This window comes from Girardinichthys multiradiatus, chromosome 7 (genome assembly GCF_021462225.1).
Source record: "Girardinichthys multiradiatus isolate DD_20200921_A chromosome 7, DD_fGirMul_XY1, whole genome shotgun sequence".
Taxonomy (NCBI): Eukaryota; Metazoa; Chordata; class Actinopteri; order Cyprinodontiformes; family Goodeidae; genus Girardinichthys; species Girardinichthys multiradiatus.
This window is the reverse complement of record NC_061800.1, coordinates 42246093-42267212: the sequence shown is the minus strand read 5'-3', so window position 1 is coordinate 42267212 and position 21120 is coordinate 42246093. Positions and strand designations below refer to the sequence as shown.

General features: G+C 40.0%; 1 protein-coding gene across 1 annotated transcript in view; it reads right to left on the bottom strand.

Annotated features, from left to right (window-relative positions):
* Window positions 1–2368: 2368 nt before the first annotated feature.
* The window catches only part of LOC124871631 (heat shock 70 kDa protein 12A-like), a 79626-nt gene continuing 60874 nt past the window's right edge, over window positions 2369–21120 (bottom strand). Inside the window, exons 6-10 of the mRNA XM_047371089.1 lie at window positions 20277–20560; window positions 11494–11715; window positions 11277–11418; window positions 4121–4234; window positions 2369–3921 (exon numbers count right to left, since the gene is read on the bottom strand). Of these exons, the coding sequence (XP_047227045.1) occupies window positions 3284–3921; window positions 4121–4234; window positions 11277–11418; window positions 11494–11715; window positions 20277–20560 (1400 nt within the window). The 3' untranslated portion in view covers window positions 2369–3283. The remainder of the gene's footprint in view (window positions 3922–4120; window positions 4235–11276; window positions 11419–11493; window positions 11716–20276; window positions 20561–21120) is intronic.

Here is a 21120-nt window from a genome sequence, read left to right as displayed (position 1 = left end):
CAATAAGCACAAGAACTCATGAAATTAGCACTTCGCATTATTAGAATAATAACAACTAACAAAAACTAGTGACCCCACTCTTAAATATAATAAGGATGTTGCAGTTTGCCTCTAAGTTGGAGTGACGTATGTGCACCTGTTTATCTCACTGATAACACTTGTCATTTCAGTTCAACCTTCCCTAAATAGGAGTAAGAGGGAACTCATCGGATGTTCCTGACGAATTTAAGCATAGATCAACAGGAAATAAGATTTTGCTAAGTTTAGGAAAGAACATGCTTAGATTAGAAACTATAGATTATCGACTGGGACTGTTTGTTAATGCAACCACAAAAGCTCTTACAGGACTGTTCACAGAAGTCACAGCTCTTCGAACCGTGGTGTTGCAGAACAGGATGGTGTGGGACCTGCTAATGGCTTCATTTGGGGGAGTTTGCGCTCTCCTGAACGAGACCTGCTGCACCTACATCCCTGATGAAACCAACGGCGAAGATGGACACAGTGAGCGATGCTATACGCCAATTAAATGAAATTAAAAGGGGTATGCAGCAGGATGTCCATCCCGGACGAGGAAGCTTCTCTTCGTGGCTTCGGACAGTGGTGGCAACTGCTTTTGAAAATCATGACCCCTGTCATCGCTGTGTTATTGTTGTTCTGCCTTTTTACTCTATGTGTTATTCCCTGTGTCAGAGCAATGATATTAAGGATGGTTGGAGGAATTGTTGATACAATGTTGTCCCAGGATTACCAACTTCTTGATGAGGACCAGAACTATGATGACACTTTGGAGGAGAAGTCCCTAAAATCTTTGTAAGAATTGGCTCAACCAATTCCTGCTATTTGCTTGTAAGAATGTGAGTTGTAAATAAAAGGTTGGTGCAACGATTTATTCTTTGTGGGAAGGAAGTTGCTGTTTGGCAGAGGACTAGCTCACCCTTGCAAGTCAAACTTACTTGGTTCAACTTGTGCCTTATTTTCCACTTGTCTGTGTTTATCAGCTTTCTAACTCTAACAATTTATTTAAATTTTCTTCACTGACCCACCATCGCTCACGGGCCTCAGGCGTCCAGTAACCACAGGTTGAGGACCACAGCTTTAAACATTTATGCCAGCTTTTTGCAGAGATTAAAACAATGGATTAAATACCTTCAATGCCTAAGTGTATTATTTCTGTTATGAAAAATAACAGATTTAGGGTGTCAATCACTAGTTCACAGATCTAAATTAGCCCCACATCATATTTGCTTTTAACCCAAAGTTTATAAGGAGCTTCAGACATAATAAAAGCAACACAGATCTGTTTTGGATCAAAGGAAAGTAGGCTTTAAAATTTGGTTCTGTGGAGGGAAATAATTTCAGTTTTGGAAGAAGGCCTTTTCTATGCAGAGTCTCTTAGACAGCATGAGATTGTGTTTTAGGGGGACCACTTGTCCAATGAGATTTTTTTTTCTTACCTTCTGAAGTAGAATAAGCCACATTTTTCCGTTCCCATTTTAAAAGTTGTTGCCAGGGAAGATGTGTTTAACAGAACCCATTACCTTGAAAAGTTTTAGCTGTTGGGGTGTGAGAGAAAACAAGCGTATTTACATTCCAATGCATCCCAGAAGTGATTGGATTTTCTTTCTTTTGCCAGAGGAAAAATGCGGAACCAAGCCTGTCATAGTTTTTCTCAGGACCTGATATGACGTACAGTGGAAATCAGCAAACAGCATAAAACTCATTTAACCTCTTCTCGGCCACTGCTGTAAAAACAATTCATAAGTATAAGTTAACGCTTGTAGACAAAACGGCAACCCACTGTAATTATTGTCAGAGATTGCACGGAAACCTTCACTCCAGAAGTTAATACAATTCCAAGCTTGCACATACGGTCTCTACCCATAACATTTATAGGACACAACTTTGACAGACCTGTTCATGAGACATTCGCTCTTTCATTGTCCACTTTATCTTCTCTAGGAAGGAGGAAAAACTTTGCTCCGGCCTGCTCCTCTTCTGCCCACATAAGATGTGAACGCTCTTCTGGCAACATGGATCTATGCCCATATCAGTGGACTTAAAGCTTTTGGCCAGACTTCTTCTAAGTTTTCAGATTTTGCACAAACAGAAATATTGTCAGTCTGTACACCTGTCAGTGTTCAGTTTACCTTTAAACTTCAACCTTTTCTCCAAATTAATCACCTTTCAGTGTTCCCGTAGAACATAAATTTCACATCTCCTTCCAGCTTCTTGACACTGTGCTTGTCCCATAACTAATATGCAACAAAGCCTCAAACCACATTTTTCTAACAGCTTCCAAACGGCAAACCTTAGGGATGTCAAAAGAATGATTGTAGGACCAAAATGCAGACATGGAAAGAGTCAGAGATTGATGCATAAATAAAAATATTTAATGAAACAAAACGTGCTGAAACAAGATCCAGAATACTGTGCTAATTAATCAGTGTAAAAGTAGCTGAGAAACAAGACAAAAACAAGACATTCCCTTTTCACCTCCTCCCTCTTGAATTATTTTATCAACACATTTTTTTTAACTGTTAAAGTGATTGAATAATTAAAACAAATATCTACAAATCCTATATTTCAACCAGTGTTTTACATCGTGTTTAGGAAGATTCACACAGATTCAATCCTAACGTAACATAAAGTACTAAATGGACTGAACTTATATAACGCTTTTCCAGTCATACAGACCGCTCAAAGCACTTTACACTAGAGCCACATTCACCCAATCGCACTCACTAACACATTCATACACCGATACACAGATCGGTAGGCAACGTGAGGTTAAATGCCTTGCCCAGGCGCACATCAACATATGGCAGGAGGAAGCTGGAATCAAACCCACAACCTTCTGATTGCATGACGACTACTCTTCCTACTAAGCCACAGGAACTAATTGTTTTTTGTAGAGTAGTCTAAGGACTATCTTTAGGCAAAACAAAATGTTTTACCACTAAATGCTGATACATGTTCAGAATCTGACATTTTTATAAGAATCTACTTTACCTAAAATATCTGCAACATTTCTTCAGAGGAAAATATTAGGTCTGTAGTACAAAAACCTGGTGATCTACACAATGACCCTTTTTATAACCTCCTTTTATTTCAATCATTTGATTAAATCAAATGACATTATCTATAATGATTAGTGATAATTTGGTGTGTTAATGAAGAAGTTGACAAACAAATCTTCCTCACACTTCCTCCCCAAGCTATGAAGACTGTTCCCAAAAACACGTGATCACAGCAAAAAAAGCAAGATTTTATCTTTTTTAAGTTCTCACAAAAAACAATTCAAGCAAGCTGGACCTTTTTTCTGAGACGACACCAACTTTGGGTTTCTTCCCAGCTCTACAGCTCCTTTCAGGATGGCTTCCTGGGGTCTAAGAGGACACAGAACTCTATACTGAGGTCCAAACTGATCAGTGATGTGCTGACGTAGTATCTGGCTCTCAGCAAAGCCCCCCACTAACACAATAGACCCAATGTTGAGATCTTTATGTAATTCTTCTCTGAGACTCTTGGTGATGTCCTGCAGACTCTCATCAAAGAAAGATCTCAGTTTCTCTCTGGAGATTCTGATGACTCCTTCATCCCAGGAAGCTCCTTCCACCGAGTCAAAGAACGTTTCAATCTCTTTCTTTTTCTGAGCCAACATTCCCAAGTTATATGGGCAGCTGATCTGAACATCTTCATCCACCTGTTTGAGACGGATAAAATCATACATCATTTTCTGAACCTCACTGGGGAAGTTTTCTTCATTTTCTTTCCAGACTCCATCAGAGAAAATTTCTCTCAGGAACTGTTTGAACTTTCTGTCCACAGTTCGTCCTCCCAGATTGTTTTCAGGGGCCTCCTGCAGCTTCTTCATGGCTCCTCCCTCAAGGACTTTGTAAACAGTGATGTCAGTAGTCTCATCTGTTGATAAACAGGAAGAGATTAAAACTGATTAATTGACTAATTAAAGTAAAACAAATAAGTTATAACATATTCTAACTCGCATTCAGCAAATATTAATTAAGCATGTTACTGTAATACACAATTAATGCTTACTGTCTGAAGACAAATATTTCTTTTAAGTCTGTCTCATAGGTTTGAATGACCACGAGTAATATACCTCCACAGTCAACAACAATGTAACGCTTTCTGTTTCTGTGATGGTTCTTCAGCAGGTCTTTAGTTTCTTCTGGTTCCAGTACAATATCTTCTGCCATCTGTCTTCCGGGTGGATCTGTACAAACACAGAGACCTCACTAAGCTCTACTATAAAACATTTTCAATAATGAATATCAGCAGGTAACTTCAAGCTCAGTTGTTGGTTTTTGGCACATTATGCTGGTTCCTTTTTAACCTCTATATCTTTACTATTTAATGATAAAACCTCTGAACATTGGCTGTTCTTTCAGCAAGCCCCTCTTTCTACAGTCCTGTTCTTTTTCAAAGGTTTTTGAAGCTGTAATCTAATTTACAAGGAGCCATAATTGTGAGATTCAGTTGTACAACTTACAGCTGCACATCTCCACTGAAAGCAAATGCAAACAAATATTAACAAAACAAATGAATGAAAACCAAAACCAACCAGAAGGTAGCAACAACCCTCAACAACAGCTACACCACCTTTCGTCATAAAACCTCAGATTATTGCTTCTGCTTTACAAAAAAAAACATCAAAACATCTGTATTCTGACCTTTGCAACTTGCTCCACAAGTTCGTTAATAATCTTACTCAATAGGTAGCAATCAAAATGATGTCTTCAGATGATTGGCTGTCTACTTCTCTTCTCTGAGGTTCATTACAAACTGTAAAGTGTCAACAAGCCATTGTGAGTAATATTCACCGGTGGGATGGCCTGGTCTAGCCACCCGCAAGAACTGCTGTTGGTCAATTTTTATATAAAAGGAAATATTTGGACTACTTCCATCATACAATGCTGACTCTTATACTTATTGTTCACATAATCTACTGCTCCTTTCTGGACATTATGCTCAGACTGAATTGGTTAAAAAGGCTTGTTCACTGTGCTCCCTCTGCTTGGACTTTGTTACAGAAGACCTGGAAAATAAATTCATTTGAATGAGTGCTTTTAAATCCAAACTAGGCCAACTGTGCCTCCTGAAAACTAATTATTTTAATTAGGCCAAAGGCCAAAATCCATCATACGCTTATTGTGGGAAATGCTGTGCAGCCCAGTTATGCTACCTGTTCCCTCTTTCAGTAACAAACAAGGTATGGCTACTTAACACAAGGGGACACCATCTCTGTGTTGACTTTACATGCAAAAGTGCAATACAAAACAAATTCCAAGTGCAACTGTGGAGTTAAAAGACACTTTAAGTAAAATAAAATTTTCCTCATGTGCTCAATTCAGGAGGTTTTTGATAACTCATAGCAATGCAGGGACACAGGGCCTGGGAGAAGTGTTCTTACTACTTCAACGTCCCATTTTATTTGTTTTACAACTACAACTTCAATCTATTTTATTCACATTTTATTATGATTGACCAATACAAAAAGTATCTCATAAATGGGAAGTTAATGGATAATTATCAAAGGTTAAACTACTGCATTTCATTAAAATATTTTACATTTGCTTTGAAACACTGTGATGGGTAGGGGCACATGTGCCCCTGGGGAAGACACTAAACCCCATGTTGCCTACTGACCTGCACAGTGGTGTATGAATATTTGCACATTAGTTTGGTATGACTAAACAAAGCACTCATAAAATCAATAAGATATAACAGTAGCTGTATGGGCGTTCCTACTGCTTGGGCATTGTTCCACGCACATGCGCAAACAGAAACAGTTGTGGAAATAATTGTCGATCTTTAATTATAAAGATGTATAGGACGACATCATGTGAAATGGCAATAATGACTTTGCTGGCAGAATGGATGCGTTTGCATTCTGTAATATCGCTCATCTGACGTCATCAATGTGCATGCTCAATGTAGTCCAGCAAAATATGATTGCAATGTTTCAATGTGTATTTTTGACATCTCGCTCTTTAGATTACACACACATTATACAAATACAACAATTGAACCAAAAAAGAACATAATCATATACAATTAAAAAGCTGAAAAATGACCTGCCGGATGGTACAGATCTTTTTTACAATAACTTTTATTAATAAACTTCAGGGCTGGCAGTCACAAAGAATAGTGTATTAAGCAGAGGAGGTGGCGGCAATAGAGTGAGCTGTTTAGTTGATCCACTGAAATAAATGAAGGAAAAGCTCCTCAGCAACAATACAAATATTATAAGATATGATAAACTTTATCATCCCCATTGGGAAAGATTAATTTCAGCAGCCACGCGGGTAGAAGGTGCATCTGTACTAACTTTATGTCACTGAGGATAAATAAAAGGAAAATTATTGAATAACCATGTATAAAAAGGAATGAAATGTATTAACAGTGTAATAAGGAGGAATTTCAGTATTATTATAGACTAAAATGATCTCAAAGAGAAACATTATAGAAGAATTGGGAAAAGCACTGTATTTATGTATATAAATGCATACAAGCTAATAATAAGGCCTACAAGCCTACATAGACAGAAGATGTAAAAGAGGTGAGATTTGCTGTATCGTTCATGATGTCAGTATCCACAACATTAATGGTTATCTGGTGCTGGCAAGTGAGAAGGAGAGTACTAACTTGCATTAGCCTTGGAGAGGTTAGTGGCTAGCATGCCTAGACTGGTCACGAAGCTGAAGTTGGCTTCCGATTGGAACTTCCAATTGGGGAAACAGTTAAAGGACAATTCCACCTCAATATTCATTACCTCGAGCATCTTTAAAATGCTCTAACTCAAAACCTAACATACTCAGACACTTCAAAACTGAAGAGATACAATTTTAACAGACTGTTCAGGGTTCTTGCCAGCACATTTCAGCTTAGTGCGCCGCTACGCTGACATCTGGGCTCCCTCTGTGTGGTTTTTATGTCGGCTATAGCACATCCACTGAGTCTGTTCCCGCTTCCTTTCACCCCATGCCGCCACTCTATTGTTTTATCATCTTTGTCCTTTGTTTTATCATAATAATATTGCCGGCCTATCAATCGCATCAGATTAAGTAGGAAATCCAGTAGGTGACCAGGCATGCTAGCCATTAGCCTCTTCAAAGATAATACGAGTACTCCCCTTATCATTTGCCAGCCCTGGCCGCTCAGTTACCGGCCTATCATTAATTAGATCAGCAGCTGGCTTCGGAAAGGATATTGCCTCCTGCAACAAGGGAGTAGCCACTGCTGGGTGCGCAATAGTCTTAAATTTGGCACTAATACCGCACCATAGGGTTTTAGCGGCTGGTTTGTCTGAATAACAATCAAAAGGCATTTTATTTCCTACAATAAATTCACCCCAAGCACCATCAAATACAGTAAGAGTACATGATCTAAGACAAAGTCTTGTTATGTGTGTCCAACAGCTTTTAAGCTTTAAAAGAGATGTCTTATGTCTTTATTTCATAAAAAACTTTGTTCTTGCCACTCCTCCATAGAGGTCAGTTTTAATGTTTTGCTGAGCAGGTAAAAAGAAACAAATTTCAATAAAATTATTATTTTGTGTATTTAATTGGAACCAACTTATGGCCCCTGAGTGCTTTCAACTTGGCGATAGAGGCCCAAGGTGCCAAAACTTTGGACACCACTGCTCTACAGCAAGTGTGAATCTTTGCCTTTTTGAAGATAGAGATACCTTCTTTGCTCCATGTCAGGCTGAGCGACGCGTACTGTAACAATAAGAGCTTGGATGCCAATCAAAAGCTCATGATGCTGTAAAGAAGTATTGTCTTAGCTTTTTTTTGTCACACTTAAAAGTTTCAGATCAAATAACTTTTAATATCAAACAAAGATATCTGGAGTAGATAATATAGGTAATTTTCTAATTATTTAATTTATCATGGAAACAACCTATCAAAATCAACCTGACTGAATGAAAAAGTAATTGCTCTCCTTGTCAAATTATGAATTAACATTAATTAATCACATTATTTGGTTAAACTTCTATTGCCACACCCCGGCTTCATAATTGCCATAACTGTATAATCAAGAAATCACCTAAACTGCAAATGTCTGCAACATGAAGTAGATTAAAAATATCTAAATAAAAATCATATAATGTCCTGGTCTAAAGAGCTTGAAGAACATATAGGAAACAAATTCATACACATGCGGACAAAATTGCTGGTACCCCTCGGTTAATGAAAGAAAAACGCACAATGGTCACAGAAATAACTTGAATCTGACAAAGGTAATAATTAATAAAAATTCTATGAAAACGAACAAATGAAAGTCAGACATTGCTTTTCAAACGTGCTTCAACAGAATTATTTAAAAAATAAACTCATGAAACAGGCCTGGACAAAAATGATGGCACCCTTCACTTCACCTTTTGAGGCGATCACTGCAATCAAACGATTCCTATAACTGTCAATGAGACTTCTGCACCTCTCAGCAGGTATTCTGGTCCACTCCTCATGAGCAAACTGCTCCAGTTGTCTCAGGTTTGAAGGGTGCCTTTTCCAGACGGCACGTTTCAGCTCCTTTCAAAGATGCTCGATAGGATTTAGGTCAGGGCTCATAAAGGCCACTTCAGAATAGTCCAATGTTTTCCTCTTAGTCATTCTTGGGTGTTTTTAGCTGTGTGTCTCGGGTCATTATCCTGTTGCAAGACCCATGACCTGCGACTGAGACCAAGCTTTCTGACACTGGGCAGCAACATTTCTCTATTTTATGAAGTGACTGTGGCTCAGTAGGAAGAGTAGTTGTCTTGCAATCAGAAGGTTGTGGGTTTGATTCCAGCTTCCTCCTGCCATATGTCTCAGGGTTGCCATCATTTTTGTCCAGGCCTGTTTCATGAGCTTATTTTTTAAAATAATTCTGTTGAAGCATGTTTGAAAAGCAATGTCTGACTTTCATTTGTTCATTTTCATAGAATTTTTATTAATTATTACTTTTGTCAGATTCAAGTTGTTTCTGTGACCGTTGTGGGGGTTTTCTTTCATTAACCGAGGGGTACCAACAATTTTGTCTATGTATGTTGATATCTCTCAGTCTGGAAAGGGGTACAAAGTCAGTTTGAAGGCTCTGGTACCACAATGAGAGTCATTATCCACAAATGGATAAAACATGAAACAGTGGCGAATCCACCAAGAAATGGCTGGCCCACCAAAATTACTCCAAGACCAACAAAAAATTCAGGAGGTAACAGAGGAACCCAGAAAAACATCTAAAGCACATCATAAAAAACCTCATGGCAGTTGCAGCTTCTAAGGGTGACACAACCACTTTCTAGATTTTGGAGAGAAGCTACTTTTTTTTAGCTCTTGTCTTCTACAAATGAAGTCATCATTAGAGACGTACACTGCTCAAAAAATAAAGGAACACTTAAACAACACAATATAACTCCAAGTAAATCAAACTTCTGTTAAATCAAACTGTCCACATAGGAAGCAACACTGATTGACAATCAATTTCACAGCTGTTGTGCAAATGGAATAGACAACAGGGGGAAATCTTTGGCAATTAGCAAGACTCACTCAATAAAGGAGTGGTTCTGCAGGTGGGGACCACAGACCATTTCTCAGTACCTATGCTTTCTGGCTGATGTTTTGTTCACTTTTGAATGTTGGTGGTGCTTTCACACTCGTGGTAGCATGAGACGGGCTCTACAACCCACACAAGTGGCTCAGGTAGTGCAGCTCATCCAGGATGGCACATCAATGCAAGCTGTGGCAAGAAGGTTTGCTGTGTCTGTCAGCGTAGTGTCCAGAGCCTGGAGGCGCAACCAGGAGACGTGGAGGAGGCCATAGGAGGGCAACAACCCAGCAGCAGGACCGCTACCTCCACCTTTGTGCAAGGAGGAACAGGAGGAGCACTGCCAGAGGCCTGCAAAATGACCTCCAGCAGGCCACAAATGTGCATGTGTCTGCACAAACGGTTAGAAACCGACTCCATGAGGATGGTATGAGGGCCTGACGTCCACAAATGGGGGTTGTGGTCACAGCCCAACACCGTGCAGGACGCTTGGCATTTGCCAGAGAACACCAGGATTGGCAAATTCGCCAGTGGTGCCCTGTGCTCTTCACAGATGAAAGCAGGTTCACACTGAGCACATGTGACAGACGTGACAGAGTCTGGAGACACCGTGGAGAGCGATCTGCTGCCTGCAACATCCTTCAGCATGACCAGTTTGGCAGTGGATCAGCAATGGTGTGGGGTGGCATTTCTTTGGAGGGCCACACGGCCCTCCATGTCCTCGCCAGAGTTAGCCTGACTGACATTAGGTACCGAGATGAGATCCTCAGACCCCTTGTGAGACCATATGCTGGTGCGGTTGGCCCTGGGTTCCTCCTAATGAGGGACAATGCTAGACCTCATGTGGCTGGAGTGTGTCAGCAGTTCCTGCAAGATGAAGACATTGAAGCTATGGACCAACCCGCCCATTCCTCAGACCTGAATCCGATTGAGCACATCTGGGACATCATGTCTCGCTCCATCCACCAACGTCACGTTGCTCCACAGACGGTCCAGGAGTTGGCGGATGCTTTAGTCCAGGTCTGGGAGGAGATCCCTCAGGAGACCATCCGCCGTCTCATCAGGAGCATGCCCAGGAGTTGTAGGGAGGTCATAGAGGCACGTGGAGGCCACACACAATACTGAGCCTCATTTTGACTTGTTTTAAGGACATTACATCAAAGTTGGATCAGCCTCTAGTGTGTCTTTCCACTTTAATTTTGTGTGTGACTCCAAATCCAGGCCTCCATTGGTTAATAAATTTAATTTCCATTGATGATTTTTGTGTGATTTTGTTGTCAGCACATTCAACTTTGTACAGAACAAAGTATTCAATGAGAATATTTCATTCATTCAGATCTAGGATGGGTTATTTGAGGTTTCCCTTTATTTTTTGAGCAGTATATATATTTTTTCTCATGTTATCTTTGTTTTATCATAAGATGAGTTTGCTGATCTGAAACGTTTAAGAGCCAAAAAGGCAAAAACACAAGAAGTCTGTCAGATGTTCCTGATAAATACTCACATTTTTAAAAGTTAGTTATCTACAAAGTTAGTGTTAGTCAAAACAGACCACCTGAAGAATTAATTGGTAAGCTGAACTAACAACCAAAACAAATTCATGAAAAAACATAATGCCTTATGTTCGTGCGTTTAAGCGCAGCAGACATTGATAGATGTTGAATGGTAGTCTGACAGACTTTAAATCCACACAGTACCTCGATAGCTAGAATTAGTGTATCTTGTACCTGGAGATGGATCCTGTGAGTCTCTGGTGTGGTTCTGTGTGAAGAAACCATCTGATGGAAGCTTCAAACACCAGGTCAAAGCTGCTTCTGGTTCCAGAACCAACATCAGTTTGCCTTTAGTGTCTTCTGTAACAAGACCAGCCTGGTAGAAAAATAAAAAAGTGTAATTCTTCTGAACATTTGAGACCTGCTTCCCACTATAAAAACATGATGTTACCTGGGCAGCACACTTTTTCATGAACTGTTTAGCTGGATGACCCCAGACGGCAGGAACAGTCAACACCCATGTGAAGTCAGAGGCTGTGAACTCTCCACCTGTTGCATGGCCTTTGATGGTTTCCAAAGCATCATCCTTCAGGAATCTCAGAACTTCTATAAACACCTTCGAGGCCTTAATTGATTTGTCATCAGCTGCTTTAATTGTCTGATTCCTGAGGTCCTGGGAATGTGTTTCTGTGCGTTAGTTTGCATTCATCCACTTTAGGTTATCAGATTTAAAGAACACAACATTAGCAGCTGTATATATATTCATATACACTATAAAGATTAAGTCAGTTGTACTGTGGTTGCTAGTTACTGGAGGTGAACCATTAATGAAATTCTGCCTATACAATCATGGGGCAACTCTGTTTAGAGGCTGAAAACAAAGGCACGCCACATTTTCTACGATTATTATTTATAAAAAAAAAAACATGTAGAATTTACTTTTTACTTCACAACAAATACTTTGTGTTTGACTATCACATAAAATACTAATAAAATACACAGGAACCTCTCAATACAAATTTAGCTCCTTCCAACATTTGCATTGAACATTATTGAAGGTTTGTATTTGGAAACACATGTCCCCATTAAAAATAATAAAAATAAAATAATTTGTTTCATTACTGCTTAAAGAACAACATCATAGTGTTTTCCATCCTGAAGGGTGCACTGGGCTAAAAAACAACACAACAACAAGGAATTTTGGCATCAGTGGTTGAAGCACTGGCAGGAATCACCTCACAGTCTCTGATCTAGCAACTGAAAAAAAATCAGTTCATTGAATGTGCTTCTGTTTTCATTTCAAAATGTTTGATCCATAACGTTGTAACTGTAGTGGGGTATGCTGTCTAAGATGGACACTGCTGTTGGGATCAACCATACAAAAACAAAAGGTCTACATGTAACTTCAGAGGTCTGACTGCATTGCCAGACCACATGGCTCCACTGCATGGCCTTTGAACAATGGAACTGGTAAAACCACTCCATTTCCTAGCATTTAATCACACTTTTAGCCATATGGTAAAAAGCTGTCACAGTGCCTTGCAAAAGTATTCATTCCATTTTGTTACCTGTTGTTAAATGTTTTTTGATCTTACTTATGTGATGAATCTGCACAAAATTGTCTACGCAGGTGAAGTTAAACAAGAAAAATATACATAAAAACTATTTAAAAGTAAAAGAAAAAAATGAAAATTGGTATGTGCGTATGAAACCCCTTGTCATAATGTGGGTTTTTGGTGGGACCAACATGCAAGGAGATATCAGGAGCCAGAAGAATGAAGGTAAGTAGAGTTTTGATTAGCCTTATTCACACAACAAGGTATGGCAACCAGGAGTATGACACGCTCCAACCAGACCAGATTAGAGAATTCCAGACATCAGGGTAGGGTACAGTTATAGAACTGGACACGACTGAACAACATGGAAGAAAACACAAGGAACCAGCGGGGAACAACGGAAACTAAAGAGCTTAAATACGAACGAGAGTACAGGGAGACCCAATCAAGAACAAGACCGGATAATTAGGGGAAACTAAGGTGTGTAACAGACTGCGGGAAGAAAGAGGGAATGACACCAATTAACATTATAACACAGAACAGAAAGTAAACACAGACTAAACCAGAAATAAACAAAACACTAAGTAATACACAGATAGATCCTGACATCCCTAAAATGTTCTGGCACAACCAATTATTTTCAAAGTTACATAATTAGTGAAATTAAGTCCACCTGTGTGCAAAGATGTTGAGAAGTACAAGTAATTGTGGGGGTATAAAAAAATCTTTGAGGGTCCCCCGAAGCACCATCAAATCCATCATCTTTAAATGGAAATCACATAGTTGTTCGGAGTTTGCTTTCCGTACATAAATAGAAAAACAAATTTGTACAGTACATTCAAATGCTGTATTTGACGGGACGTTGCGGGTCGGTGGGCGGAGTACTTCGAAGACCTCCTCAATCCCACTGATATGTCTTCCACTGAGGAAGCAGAGCCTGGGGACCTTGGGGCGGGCTCTCCAATCTCTGGTGCTGAGGTCACCAAGGAGATTAAAAAGCTTCTCGGTGGTAACGCCACGGGGGTGGATAAGATTTGCTCTGAGTTCCTTAAGGCTCTGGATGTTGTTGGGTTGTGTTGGATAATGCAACTCTGCAGCATCGCGTAGACATGAGGGGCAGTTCCACTGGATTGGCAGACCGGCGTGGTGGTCCCCCTATTCAAAAAGCGGGGCTGTAAAGTGTGTTCCTATAATCGTGGAGTCACACTCTTAAGCCTCCTTGGTAAGGTCTATTCAGGGGCTCTGGAGAGGAGGGTCCGTCAGATAGTCGAACCTCGGATTCAGGAAGAACAGTGTGGTTTTTGTCCTGGCCGTGGAACACTGGACCAGCTCTACATCCAGGGTCCTGGAGGGTGCATTGGAGTTCGCCAAACCAGTCTACATGTGCTTGGAGAAGGCGTTTGACCGTGTCCCTTGGGGAATCCAGGCCCTTTGATATAGGCTGTTAGGTCCCTATATGACTGATGTGTGATGGCAAACTCCTCCTTTGTGATGATCTGCAGGTGCGTTATAACTGAGGTAATGGCGTTCCTAAAAGACGTGGCAAGCCGTTGCAGTCCAGAATCAACCCTGTAAAATCTATCAAACAAGGTATGAAGATGGTAAATAATTTCCAACACCCTATATTCTGTTTTAATTTTTTTTTCTTTCTTATGGTTTTGAACAAAAAGGCTAGTCAATGTCGGCGGTGAGGGAGTGAAGAGAAGAAACGTAGAGGTTCTGTTACTCACTGTAGCAATCAATTGAAACCTCATCGCCTTCGGACAAACCTTTTTGTTCAAAACCATAAGAAAGGAAAAAAAATTTGATCAAAAACATCTATGTCCTTAGCAAGGGATTCAAGCTGCTTAAAACGGACCCCATGCTCCCAAGGTGGACCATGTCCATCTGAGAAGTCATGCCGGTTAGGTTCATGAAATGGTGGAAGATCATGATCTAACCTCTGGGGAAGGAAATACGTTTTCTCATGATTTAAATGAGAGATTTCTACTGAATGGACTGATGCAAGTGGTGGTGGGTCAGTTTGGATTGAGTCACCTGATAAGCATGTGCTTCTCTCCTGGCCCCTACGGGTCGACACAGAGTCAGAAGGGAGAGGGGTGCCGATCAGGCTGGAAGGTTGCTCCTTCCGCCCAATTGGACCCTTGTGCATGCTGAGTCTGGCACTTGGTCATCTTGGTGGGTGTTCACTGCAATGGGATTTGGCAGGACACCACTGGAGACCATCTGACTTCCAACACTTCTGTTAAGGTCTGTGGAAGTAAGTTGAACAGCTAGACTAAGTTTAGGAAGGGGAGACTGTAGGCACTAGATGCCTGTTGTCTGAGTCTGCCTCCTGCTGTGGCTGCTGCAGCTGCTGTGAGTGAAAATGCAAATCAGGTACCTGAGAGGTGGGGGTCTGTCCCCCCTTTTGGGATGAAGCTTTCTTGAGCTAATCTGACTTCAGGTCCTTTAACTTTGCTTCAGCTTTCTCCATCCTCTCCTCAGCTTTTGAGAGCTCAAGCTTTGCAGCATTCGCTCTTTCAAGGGCCATCTGGTGGTCAGTTTGTAACTGAAAATATATTTTAGCTTCCAGTTGTGATTTCTGCTGATACAAGGTAAGCTGACAAAGAACATCTGAAATCACAATCTCTCTAGTTGGATTTTCAATTAGGTCAAGTAACTCTTGAATCTCCTTATCACATGCAGCAAGGTTAAAATGATTTAAAGCATCCCGGTCATCTGGAGACAAACAGATAAGAACAAGCAACAGCCTTCTGCATCTCCACGTCTGCCGAATTCATAACGGAGTTTGATTCCATCCTTCAGACAGAGACTACAAAACAACAACAAAGTTATGAAAAATTGCTAAATGCAACAACATCTAACCAATATCCAGCTATATATGTATATTTGACTATACATATATTGGAAACATTTGTATGATTGTAAAATGGGCACAGAAGTTGATCATTCAACCTGTGACTTATGACAACACTATGCATGTGTTACAATGCTACTCCTTTCTCTAAGAATATTTTGTGATTTTAGTGTTAATTTTTCACCTTTCTTGGGAGAACTAGTGATTAGACACTACTCTTAACCTTTAAGGGCATTTTGTTTAAAATGCAAAGGAAAAAGAAAATTGCTACACCTCCTAAGGGTTATAATTGCAATTTGGCTTTTGGTTAACCCCCCTTTATGGCACGGTGGATTAGATTAAATTTGGGATTTCATCTGGCAATAAATCCTTTTCTTTAAGAACATAAAACAAACTATAAAGTTCCAGAATGGATACATGCATCAAAATTAGGTCAGATACTAAAATTAACTGCTAAGATAATTCAGTTTCAAATTGTGGTCGTACACAAAACAAAGCCTCTGGATGCAGATGTGCAGCAACTGTCTGGACAGTGAGGTTAACTGAAGTTAAACCAAGTCTCAAATTATTGTTTACACAGAAGAAACCAGACTGAGTCAGAACATCTAAAATTTTGCCAATGTAGCAGAGTTGATTGTTACTAGCACGGAGATATTGGAGTTATTAACTTTGATGAAAGTCTAAAATTGTGAACTCCTGTAACGTCACGAGTTATAATGTCTTCTTAAATATAATCAGTGACATCTGATGTTAGAACTGTGATGTTTTGAGTCCCATTGTGACCAGTGACAGCTGGTTTTAAGCTAATCACTTGGTGCATCACTAATGTGCAGTTGTGGTTTATTCCTTCTCATATATGTACAGTGCAAGCTGTTCATAATAATGCCCACCCAGAGATGCCATAAATATGTGACTATGACTATGAATATATTATTTAATTTAATATTAATACTTTAATATTTTATCAAATAATATTTCAGTCTGTTAAGGGTTGTCCTGTGAATACCAGCCCAGTAAGGCGATGGTATTAGGACAAAATAGAAAGGTGTGAGACGAGCTCTGACATTATTGAACAGCAAAACTCTGCACATATATGGAATGAATTCACACAAACAAAAATAAATAATAATAAATAATAAATAATGTTTTAAATAATGATCTGCTGAATAAAACCAACCTTCTGGATGACCATTTCTCAACAGTGTCTAATTAGCTGCCTTTAGTTATTGAAATAATATTTAAAGAAATATTATTAAGGAAATGGTAAAATATTTAAGGGAATATTTTGGAAAAGAGCCAGATCTTTCTGGAGAAATGGGGCTTAATGGTGTTTACTTAGTTATCAAGTTTAGTAAAATAATGTTGAGGAAATATTATTTACTGGACTGAAAACTAACAACCTTTCTGGGTGGATTATCTTTAGTAGCAAATAGGTGTTCTTACCTGTTAGCAATGAAAGCTAACAAAAGAAGTTGATAGTTTCGCACCAGAATCAAACACACACCTTTAAAATACCGTTAATAAAAGGGTTAAAATGCATAAGCGCGGACGGCACGTTATGGCCGATCTTCTGTGTTTAAAATCACCCTTTAAATAAAGTTTGTCTTAACTTTAAAAAACACACAAACACAGAACACAGAACTGAGCACATGTGCTGAGCAGATGGCCTGCTTGCACTAAGATAGCACACAAACAAAACCAAACTTCATAAAATGAAAAAAGTTTAGATTATTTCATCATAAATTATTTCTCTCTGCCCAAACCCCTAACCTCGTATGAACCGTGCTGAGCAAAGTTGTCCGGGCGACAACGAAGTTTGAAGAAAGCTCTGTGAAGCACCGTGAACAAAGGGGTTAGCTCCAGCTAACCTACGTAGCTGTGGGGTGGGGGCGGCTCGCTCTGTCGGGCTGCCCAAAACTGCACAGTTACTACCGTAACCACGGTGATGCGACTCGCTCTGTCCTTCCTTCAGACTGGGAAAACCGCTCCACTCGGCATCGTAGAGACAGGGTTTCTGCTGGGAACTCCCTGGAACAGTTTGCTTTCTGTAGATCTCAGAGAGAAAGTCAAGCAACACTTGTACCTAAATTACCCCGTTCATGAATGAATATACTGGATACACATTCGTACTTAACTTAGCGCATATGATCGTGATCGTATGACACTCTTGGATCCAGTTTGAAGAATTATGTCTGTTTGCCTGCAAAGAGACATTAGCTGCTGTCTCTCCTGTCCAGTCCCACAGGGGAGCAGTGTGAAGAGATCGATCCATTGGAAAGTTGGGGGTTTTATACAGCCAGTGGCATCATGGGAAATCCGCTTATACCCCAACTTCCTAAGTTGTGCCGGAAGTAGGTTAATGCAATTTATTTTGAAAGTTCCAGAAAAGTTTGTACCGGACTTCATGTTGTAATCCATGGTTGTGGGTCCCAACAGATACAAGCGGACGAAATGAGTTTCCTCCCCAGGGTGTCTGGGCTCTCCCTTAGAGATAGGGTGAGAAGCTCGGTCGTCTGGGAGGGACTCAGAGTAGAACCGCTGCTTCTGCATGTCGAGAGGAGCCAGTTGAGGTGGCTCTGGGATCTGGTTAGGATGCCTCCTGGAAGCCTCCCTAATAAAGTGTTCCAGGCACGTCCCACCGGGAGGAGGCCCAGAGGAAGACCCAGGACACGCCGGAGGGACTATGTTTCTCGCCTGGCCTGGGAATTCCTTGGGATTCCCCCGGATGAGCTGGCCTAAGTGGCTGGGGAGAGGGAAGTCTGGGTCTCTCTGCTTAGGCTGCTGCCCCCGCGACCTGACCCCGGATAAGCGGAAGACAATGGATGGAGGGATAGATTGCGTAATTTAAAACCGAAATATTGAAAAAAAAGTGTTTTGTTTCATTTTTATAGCATTTTTCTACTGTTGTGAGCAATGCTGAACGAATAGGGAAAAGCTGAATTTCACAAAAAATAGATTAAAATTTTTATGTCCACAAAAACTGACCTAAGACTACAAATGTACATAGACATACATCTTTTGTGAAACTATGAAAAAGGCGTTTTGGAAAAAGGTCTGAAGTTAAAAAGAACAGAAAAGTCTATGTTCTGCTTTTGTAGTATGTTGAAAAAACACTACATCATAAGTTTTTTTATGAAAACAGACACCCTCTATTTTTTGTTGGAATACAACTGTGTACCGTATTTTCGGCACTATAAGGCGCACCGGATTATAAGGCGCACCTTCAATGAATGGCCTATTTTAGAACTGTTTTCATATATAGGGCGCACCGGATTATAAGGCGCATAGAATAGAAGCTACGGCAGTCAAACGTTTGACTGGGGTTGCGTTATGCATCCACTAGATGGAGCTGTGCTAAAGAGAATGTCAACAAAACAGTCAGATAAGTCAGTCAGTCAAACTTTATTAATACACTACAAACCAGCATTCTGATAACTCCATTCACTCTCATGGTAAGGTCTTCTCCGTAATGCTGCAAGCAGTGTAGTTTACCAGTCGTACTGAAACATTTTGACAGAGCGCCGTGTACAACCAGCATGGTTCAACCAATTAACCAATTGATCCATATATAAGGCGCTCCGGATTACAAGGTGCACTGTCATTTTTTGAGAAAATTAATGGTTTTTAAGTGCGCCTTATAGTGCGGAAAATACGGTATTCTAAAAAGTCAAGGTTACTATGTACATCCACACCAGCAGGGATGCAGCAGCCCCACTGTGGGCATAGAGGGACTTCACGTAGGTGCAGCTCAGAAGTAAAATGAGCTATGGCCTGATGGTAGCATGTCTCTTGTCTGTCCACAGGTATGTCTAAAAATATTATCTTAGCAAGTTAAACTTGGTCCTAATGTAATGAAAATAAGTATAGATTAACATGGAAATGCTGTGCTGAAACGGTGACTGTTTTGGAGCATTTATTGACGGGGTTTCTGTATGTTTTCTTGTACATGTAGTCTCGTCATTTTTGTAAGATTGTTATTGTTGTTACACATAAATGAGTACTAGAAGAGGGTTTTATTCAAAGCCAGTATTAAGTATTGTAATGTGCTACTGAGTTTTCTAACAGGTAGAGTCATTGGAGCATATTGTAAGCTTAGATAAGTAGTCCAAATCCTAGATTGGTAAGATCGCCATGTTGGATCTTCTTGGTTGTTCAGCCGCCATTTGGTGGTGCGTTTTCCTTCACTTGGCCAGGCGCCAGAGTATAAATTATGCTTTTCTCAGTTAAATATGGAGTATTGAAGAGAGTCAACATATTTTTTTGTCAACTTATTATTATTTTGATACATTTTATTATTGTTTAATGTCAGTTTTATATTATTTACCAGTCTATGCATTATCATTTTAATTTTTCTAAATTTTGTTAATTGTCTACTATGTTTTTGACCTGATTAATATTGTTTATATTATTACTTATGCTGTTGTGGTGTATTTTATGGTGTGTAAATGTGAAAATGTGGTGATTGTGTTTCAGAAGTAAAAGGAGCTATGGCCTGATAATAACATGTCTGTTGTCTGTCCACAGGCCTACAACCATAGTCTCTCATTTATGCAACGCAGTCTATGCTAGCTGTGTGCCACTTGCTACCACCCAGCTTACCCCTAGGGCTGCGGCGGTAACACTTTTTTAAAGGTGGTTGTACAGAAAGAAGTTTAAAACCTGCTGAGGTGCAGCTGGAAGTTATAGAGCTGTTGATTCAGCTGCAGAAGTAAGTGTAAAAATTACTGGGCCAGTTTCAAAACGAACTGACAGCCGCTCAAATGGTAGGATGCAAGGGAAACGAATAAAAACCTCATGTTGATCTTTACTTTTACTTACTGTGCAATCAAGAGCCATCTTGAAGTCTTCAAATAAATAATGTTTCTCAGCTTCTTCTCTTTTCATCTTGCTGTACGCTGTTTTAGCTTCATAACCAAACTTCAGGAATTTTCCATATTCATCCAACAGGATGCAGGTTGGAGTCTTTGGGGTGTCCAGTCCAAGTTCATGACCCCATCTCTTTAACTGGGTCTCAACTCCTTTCTCTCTGGGTCTGACATTGAAGGCGTAGCCACTGTATCCTGAACCAAAGTCTATGGCTATGATAAAAGAGTCAGCTCCAGCTGGTTGGAGAAGAGAAGAAAGTTAGAATCTAGACAAATAGCAGTTACACACTGTTCATAATCTTACTGAACTGTATTTATCAGAATTATCATCCGTAACACATATCCATGTTTGTATAATCCTGAGATTTTAACTATACTATAAAAAACTGCCAATATAAAATCAGACTGCACAAAATGAAGTCTGAACAAACTACACAATTTGATTTGGGACAGAATTCTGATTAGTGCTGTTTCTGCTTTTTTGTCACACTTAAATGTTTCATATCATCAAACTAATTGTACTATCAGACAAAGAAAACCTAAATACAAAATTCTGTTTTCAAATTATTTCATTTATGAAGGCAAAAAGCTATCCAACTCAACTTGGCCCAATATGGTGAAGTATTTAACCTGAAACAGTCAGGCCACGGAGCTGTGTGCAGGTTTGTCTTGCTGTGTGAGTGTTGTTCCTCCTTTCCTTCACCAGGGTGTGACGGGTAGGAGCAGCCACACAGCTGCAATGAATCAAGAGCAATCACTGAGGAGCTTCTTAGGCAGCTGAGACCTTGGAGGAGGGA